General features: G+C 40.4%; 1 protein-coding gene across 3 annotated transcripts; it reads left to right on the forward strand.

The window, feature by feature from the left end:
• The first annotated feature begins 215 nt into the window (after positions 1–215).
• LOC111908691 (uncharacterized) lies at positions 216–2,959 on the forward strand. Of its 3 annotated transcripts, XM_052771543.1 has the most exons (4): positions 314–456; positions 1,049–1,302; positions 1,802–2,150; positions 2,236–2,959. In XM_052771543.1, the coding sequence occupies exons 2-4, from the start codon at positions 1,227–1,229 to the stop codon at positions 2,816–2,818; spliced, it is 1,008 nt and encodes a 335-aa protein (XP_052627503.1). In that variant the 5' UTR covers positions 314–456; positions 1,049–1,226; the 3' UTR covers positions 2,819–2,959. The 3 variants fall into 3 exon arrangements, with proteins under 3 accessions (XP_023760259.2, XP_052627503.1, XP_052627504.1); XM_023904491.3 differs by lacking the exon at positions 1,049–1,302 and having other exon boundaries at positions 216–456; XM_052771544.1 differs by having other exon boundaries at positions 1,049–2,150.
• The last annotated feature ends 4,790 nt before the right edge of the window (positions 2,960–7,749 follow it).

Raw genomic sequence — 7,749 nt, forward strand, 5'->3', positions numbered from 1 at the left:
ACCAAAAACGCAATGAAACTATCTTAAAAAAACCACAAATCCGAAAAAATCGGAGTTTGGACTAAAACAAAAAAAAAAAAAAATTGCATACCACAGACAATTTTTGCAATTTTGTCTTTTCCTTATAATATGTTGAAATACTCGACCCGACTTGATCCGGAAGTTCGATCCGTTGGGAACGAATTGCAAGTTATGATTAGGGTTTTATATATCGTCTGCTGTTACGGAAGATGGTGAAAGAGTGAACGGAGCTGAAGAGACCTAAAGGGAGAGACAAGCAGGAAATGGGTTCGCGAGACAAGGATCCAACGACGCCTCACCAACCCCTTCTAAGCAGCCTCGTCGTACGCCCTACCGACAGCGGTGGTGGTGGTGGTAGCGATTACGAGCCAGGCGAAGTTCGCCGCGATCCGCCTCCTTATTCTCGTTCTGATCGATTTGCTGAAAACAACCACGGTTCGTTCTATAGATTATTTCCGTTTCCCCTTTTACTCGTTTTCTATATGTTTATCTTTAAATTGTTTTAAAGCTTAGATCTGCTTTTATGTTTATTGCAATCAGAAATCGTTCATATTATTAATCATGAGGCATATATGGTGGTTGTTTCGTCTCTTTGTTTTCCCAATTTTTTGTATCTGTTTTCATTAATATTAAATTAGGTCAATCTCCTGTTTGGAAAAGGTAGTAGAGGTGGTCTAATCTTTCTTTCTATACAAGGTACATCTAACCAAATGATTTTTCGTCAACTTCTCTAGTCGATACGTGATGAAGCAAAGCCACCCTTAATTTTTTTTTTTGAAAACTAAGTTAGAAATTGTTGAAATTGTGTTGACATGAGATAGAATTCTGGGACTAGGCATGTTTATTAACTAAAGTTACTAACTTAATCCATGAGGGATTTGAAACACTATCTTGTTTGTTTGAAACTTCCATGGTTGTAGCTATGTTTGAAGATGATTTTGACCTTTTCCTTATACCTTTGGTTGTGTGGAGCACTAGTCATTTGGAGTGTTCTATTTGTGAATGATTTTGCTATTGTGTTTTACAGCTGAGAAAAGACGGCTGGTGCAAGAACTTGAGGTCTTGAGGAAGCCAGTTATTTTGATTTGAATGCTGCTATATATGAATTTGGTTGTGGGACTTGTTTTTTGGGTTTTGAATTGGGATATTAATTAGGGTATTCAAATGGGATCAAAAGCTGACATGGGGGTTTTACATGATTGGTAATGATGTCTGCTAAAATAATGCTCCAATACCTCTTGAAGAACTTGCTCCAGCTACTTTTGGGGAAAAGAAATTTGGGTATTGCTTCCTTGATATCATCAATTGCAGGAGAGTGTGCTTTTGTGGTGTCAACAATTTGGTTCAAAAGCACTTTCATATTATATAGTTGGGTTTTTTGAACATTAGGGTCCCTAAGGTGGTTAATTGGTTTAGTTTTTAGGTGTAGTTTCCATTACAAATCGGGTATAATGACTTACTGGAGAAATGTTTCTTATCTATGAATCAATCAGCAGAGGGGTCTTGATTCTTGAAGGAAGTGAATAAATGGGTTGTGTGAGTTTTACTGTTTACAATTAAGTATTGGGATTTTTATTTAGTGATCTTTATAGGGTAAACATGAACCCAAGAATATCAAAAGGTACATGAAGAGCAGTTAATGGAAATGGGGTGTCTTCTTTGCTAATTAATGTTCTTAAAGACTTGGTTAAAGTTGATTGGATTTTGGACAAGAAACAAACTTGGTTTTTCTTCTTGGTGTTACTCTGTTTTAATGGTTTGGGTTTAACTGGCTTTTCAGGGTATAGAATGCGTGCAGGTTCTGCCTCTCCTGTTCGCCGGAGAAACGGGAGCCACCACTACAGTCCTGAATATGATCATTCAGACGGCCCCCCACCACCGCCACCACCACCACCACCCCGCCACCGTGGATTTGGTAGAGGGAGAGATTCCGGTAGGTTCCGTGACCATTCACCGCCGCCTTACGGCCGTGGCCGGTTTGGCGGCGGCAGGTTTGGCGGCAGAGGGTTTGATGGCGGCCCTGGTATGGGCCCGGGTGGTTTCAGAGGTGGTGGTGGTGGTGATGTCATTCCTAGAAACAACCCTAATGTCCGTCCACGTGAAGGTGATTGGATGTGCACAGATCCCACGTAAGTAAATTTCAAATTTAGAATTTAAAATTGCAGAAAATAATAAAATACTAAAAAAAAACTTTGTTTTTTGTATCTTTTTCAGATGTAACAATTTGAACTTTGCAAGGCGAGAGTATTGCAACAACTGCAACAGGTCCCGCTATGCCGGACCCGGGAGTCCACCACGGAGGGGCTACCCAGGGCCGCCACTGATGGGGCGGCGGTTCACCGGACCACCACTCGACCGGTCACCAGGAAGGTTCAACGGGTACCGATCACCTCCACGGGGTTTTGGAAGAGATGGGCCGCCTAGAGAGTTTGGAATTGGTGGTCCGATGAGACATGAAGGAAGGTTTCCAAGGGATCATCATAATCAGAGGCCGGATTACTTTGAAGATGAGATGAGAGAGAGGGGAAATAACAGGTTTGATCATAGGCCAATGGTGCCACCACCCGATTGGGGAAGAGAGAGAAAGGGGTATGACAGGCGGCCGGTATCTCCGGGAGGGCCACCACCGCCGTCAGCGGTGGGGCGTGGCAGTGGACGGTGGGTTCGTGATGAGAGAGAGAGGAGTAGGTCGCCGGTTAGGGGCGGACCGCCGCCACCTTCGAAGGATTATAGACGGGATGCCTATGTGGATAGGGGACGGGATGATCGAAGGGGCATGGGTCGTGATCCGTATTAGTATTAGTATTAGATAAGATTGATGTGATTCATGTGGTTTTTGTAGTTGTGAACCATATATTGTGTGGTTTTGAGATGTGTTGAAATTTGGTTAGATATTTGGTACATTTTAGTTTGAGAATATCATGCATCTTGATGACAAGGGGTTTTGTGAGGACTAAAGACTGCTGCTCATTTGTTTAATATGCATGCATACATAGTTACATACATACTTGGGGTCTTTTCAACTTAAATACTCATAAAAATGATTCTCAAAGGTTACTTGATTTGATTCCTAAAATGATCACATATGGGGGTGTTTGTTTTATCTTTTAAAACAACTTTCAGTTTTTATCTTTTTCTAAAAGTTAAAAAGGAGCTAAAAGATGTTTGTAAAGTGAAAAGATCTTTTAAAAGCAACTTTTCAGAAAAGAAGGAAAATTCAGAAAAGAAGGAAAATGAGCATTTTGAAAACTCAGTAAATCTAACTTTTTGTAACTTTTGAACCCTTTAAAACTTAAATTACTTTTATACTTCCAATTACCTTAATCCCAACTACCCTAATCAATTGAAGATATGTTCTTCTCGTTCTCGTGTTGTCCGCTCCTCGTTCTTCTCTTCTTTCTGTTGTTCATCTATCTCCAAAGCAGTCGATGATCTTCCTCCAAAGCCGTCAGCGATCTTCCTCAGCCGACGTCTCATTTGTCCTTCTCCGACTAGGTAAGTGCAAACTCCGATTTTGGCTTTGTTTGTCTTGATTTTCGATTTTCATTAGCAAAGAAAAATGTCAACTTTCGATTTTCCTTGCATCATATGTGATTTGTTCATTTGATTTCAATTTTCCTTGCACTGTATGTGATTTGTTCCTTGCATGGATCTGTGTTGACTGTAAATTGATGAATATTGTGTTAATAGTTATAGATTTGTGAAATTGATGATTTATTGAATAATAATTAGTGAAATTGATGAAATATGGATGATATTGATTAAAGTGATGAAATTTTTGTTCACAGGGACCGATTTGTTTTGTTAACAGGTACCCATTTGTGAAAATTATTCCAATATTTTTATTCTGGTTTGTGTTGTTTTCTTCCATTGTTCTATTTTTTCTGTTTTAATTAAACTATAGTTCATGAATCATATGAAAGATTAATTAGCAATTGTTTAAATTGATGAAATCATTTAGGAAGGTTAATGAAATTGGTTTGTTGTTTAAATGTTGATATGTAACTCAAAGATAATGGACGAAAACCTCACCAATGTTGTTGATTGTGAAACATCTTTAAAAATGAAAAAACCAAAATTCGGATGGGTAATCGTAGCTTCATGGTGTTTGTTGATTCATGCTTGATTGAACTAAGAAAAGACCATAAAACCGGTACTCACTTTAATAAAGTTGGGTGGGAGAATATACAAAAACATATAAAGGACAAAACATGTTATTGCCTTGAAAAAACAACAACTAACAAACAAATAGGAGAACATAAAAAAAGAGTGGAAGCTTTATAACCGATTAATGAGGCTTGAAACCGGACTCGGTGGGACGAGAAGCCTAATAGATGCATCGCCTGAGTGGTGGGAGGAGAAAATAAAGGTATGCTTTACTATTCTTTGTAATTATTTTAAGTTATAATTGCATATAGATTGAACATATTTGATTTGCATTATCTTTTTGTCTTGCAGGAGAATAAAGATTATGCAAAATTTAGGAACACATATTTGCGCATATTTGATGAGAAATATGCACTTTTGTTTCGGGATTTTGTTGCCATTGGAGATCAGACTATGACTCCATTACAGATTCAAAACAATAGCAATCCAAACGAAGAAAATGTGGAGGGCAAAGGAGATAGTGATGATATCAATTTAGATAATGATGTTGAGCCTCTTTTTCCTAGTTTCCATGAAAGTAGTTCGAGTAAGAAGAAAAGGTCTAAGCTTGTTTCCAACAACCGTTCAACCAAGAGTAAAAGTTCAATTTATGAAGAAAAAGTAGATGCTTTATTGGATGTCATCTCAACAAAAAAAAACACACAAACTTATCCACAAAATAATCCTTCCCCAACAATAGCAGATTGCATGGCCATTGTTACCAAGTTTGCCGATTTTCATGAAGGGTCCAACTGTAACGCCCCATTCCTGGTACGTTGTTTCTGTGGCATTTATTTAGAAGTTTTTGAGAGGGACTCGGCGAGTCTATGGCCCGACTCGTCGAGTGGTGACGAGATTTCGAGCACGTGTTAGTCGGCGACTCGGCGAGTCTGCCTGCCAGGTAGAAACCCTAAATCCCCGGGTTTGCACCCTATTTAAACCACCTTATGAGCCCCCAAACTCGCCCCCTTCACCCTCAGAGCATCATTTAGCAAACCCTAATCGTTTCCTTGGTTATTTGTGCATTTTGGTGTGAATCTTGAAGTTTTGAAGAGAAGAAGGAGGCTAGATCCAAAGGAGAAGAAGAAGATCCAAGGTCTTGCTCCCATTTCAGAGTTCATTGAGGTATCAGCCGAATTCCTTCTGTTTCTATGATTGATTTCTCTTTAACAAGCATATTTAGCCCCTTTTAGCCATTTCTTAGCTTGTTCTTGGTAGAGAGATCACATTAGATTGATTAGCCTTCGGATATAACCATGTTTCAGTTCCAAAATCGTAGATCTATCACCTTTATGGAGCCATTTTGCATGATAACCCTAGATCTACTCTTCTAAGTGCCTTTTTAGCCTTTATCTCCTTTTTCATGTGGATGTACACGTAAAGTTGGAAACTTTACGTGGTAAATCAGCCTTAGGAACTCAGATCTATAATTTGTATGCGGTGGTGTTGAGCAGAATCGAGTTTTTAGGATCTGCATGCATGTGACTCGGCGAGTCGTTCTTCGGACTCGGCGAGTCCGGTCGCGAGTCCCCGATCTTTACCCCCTTTGAGTGATTCCGAGTGGAGGTCAGTGAGCAGTAGGATGGACTCAGTGAGTCGGAGGGTGGACTCAGTAATGGTGGGACTCGACGAGTTGTTCATACAACTCGGCGAGTCCAAGGCAATCTTCTTAGATCGAAGAACAACTCGTCGAGTTGTTCATATGACTCGGCGAGTCGGATGAAGATTTTCTGAGTTCTTGGATCGAGAGGGTACTCGTTGAGTCGATGCCATACTCGACGAGTAGCCACGAGTAGGGTTGAGAAGTGAGACTAGAGACTCGGCGAGTTGGCGACCCAACTCGGCGAGTCAGGTCAACTGTGGGTTGACTTTGACCGAGAGAGTTGACTTTGACCAAGGGTAAAAGAGTCATTTTACCCCAGTGCAGTGTTTAGCATTTGATTGAGTGTGTTTATGGACTTGTAGCCGGGGAGATACCGGAGCAGCAGCAGTTAGCTTCCAGAGCCATTCTCACAGCAGCCAGTTCACGAGGTGAGTTTCCCTTTAGTAGGAACGGGTCTAAGGCCACAATGCCGGCCCGTTCAGCTAGTCGTAGTTTCTGGACTTCGGTCTATTGCAGTAGCTAGTGTGTTTGACGCCTCCGTGGCTCAGACAGGATTTATGTGTTATGCTAGTTGATATGTTTATGCTATGTTCAGTCAGCTTCGGACTTCGGTCCGATGTAGGGGACGGAGATCCCAGTCAGCTTCGGACTTCGGTCCGATGTAGGGGACAGAAGTCCTAGTCAGCTTCGGACTTCGGTCCGATGTAGGGGACGGAGATCCCAGTCAGCTTCAGACTTCGGTCTGATGTAGGGGACGAAGGTCCCAGTTAGCTTCGGACTTCGGTCCGATGTAGGGGACAGAGGTCCCAGTCAGCTTCGGACTTCGCTCCGATGTAGGGGCAAGGCCCCAGTTAGCCCAGACTTCGGTCCGATGCAGTGGACAAGGCCCAGTATGTGCTTATATGTTATTATGTGGTATGTGGTAGTTTGGGGGAGCTCACTAAGCTTCGTGCTTACAGTTTCAGTTTTGGTTTCAGGTACTTCCGCAAGCAAAGGGAAGAGCTCGGGATGATGGCATCACACACACACCACAGCTTCAGTTTTGTCCTGGGAGTTGATTTAGTTCTTGATATGTTTGGATACAGTCGTGATACAGTTTTTCTCACAGTATTTTATTATGGTTTTTGAACACGCAGCATATGGTTTTATTATGTGATACTCAGTCTCGTGGTTTTTGTTATAATAAAAATCGAAATTTTTGGGTGGTATTTTTGGGTTGTTTCACCAACGAATTTTCACAAGCATTGTTTGTGTTCACCAAAAGCAAAATCGTGAAGCTTTTATGTTTCCAATGATCGATGAAGCCAAGATGGAGTTCCTTAAGTTACTTATGAAATAATGATTTAACAATATGTGTTATGCTTTGACATTCTGTTTTATGTTTTGACAATATGTGTTATACTTTGACATTATGTTTTATGTTTTAACATTATGTGTTGTCCCTTGACGTTATGTATTTGACATTTTATATTATGTGTTATTGTTTGTCTTTATGTTATGTGTTATTGTTTGACATTTTTATTTGTATTATGTAGGATGGATAATGATAAGTCTAATTCATCTAATGATAATGAAGAATGTTGGGTGGAAGAGGATATAGAATTTGAAATGTTATGTGGATTAGCTTTGAAAGGGATAATACTAGCTCGTAACGTACGTATGCCATGTCACACTTCAGACCGCACAAGGCACATGTTTATTTATGAAGTACTAAATGGACATCCTAGACGGTGTTATGAGATGTTTAGATTGAACGTACCGGTTTTTAGACGGTTATGCGTAGATCTTGCTACAAATTACGGACTACAACAAACACGAAATATATCTATTGAGGAATTTGTAGGAATATTCTTGATGACTTTGGCTAATGGGTGTAGCAATAGATTTGTGCAAGAGTTTTTTAATCATTCGGGGGAAACAATTCATAGGCATTTCCATACAGTTTTGGAAGCCGTGCTAAAACTGAGTGCCGACATCAT

Source organism: Lactuca sativa, chromosome 5 (assembly GCF_002870075.4).
Source record: "Lactuca sativa cultivar Salinas chromosome 5, Lsat_Salinas_v11, whole genome shotgun sequence".
NCBI classification, from domain to species: domain Eukaryota; kingdom Viridiplantae; phylum Streptophyta; class Magnoliopsida; order Asterales; family Asteraceae; genus Lactuca; species Lactuca sativa.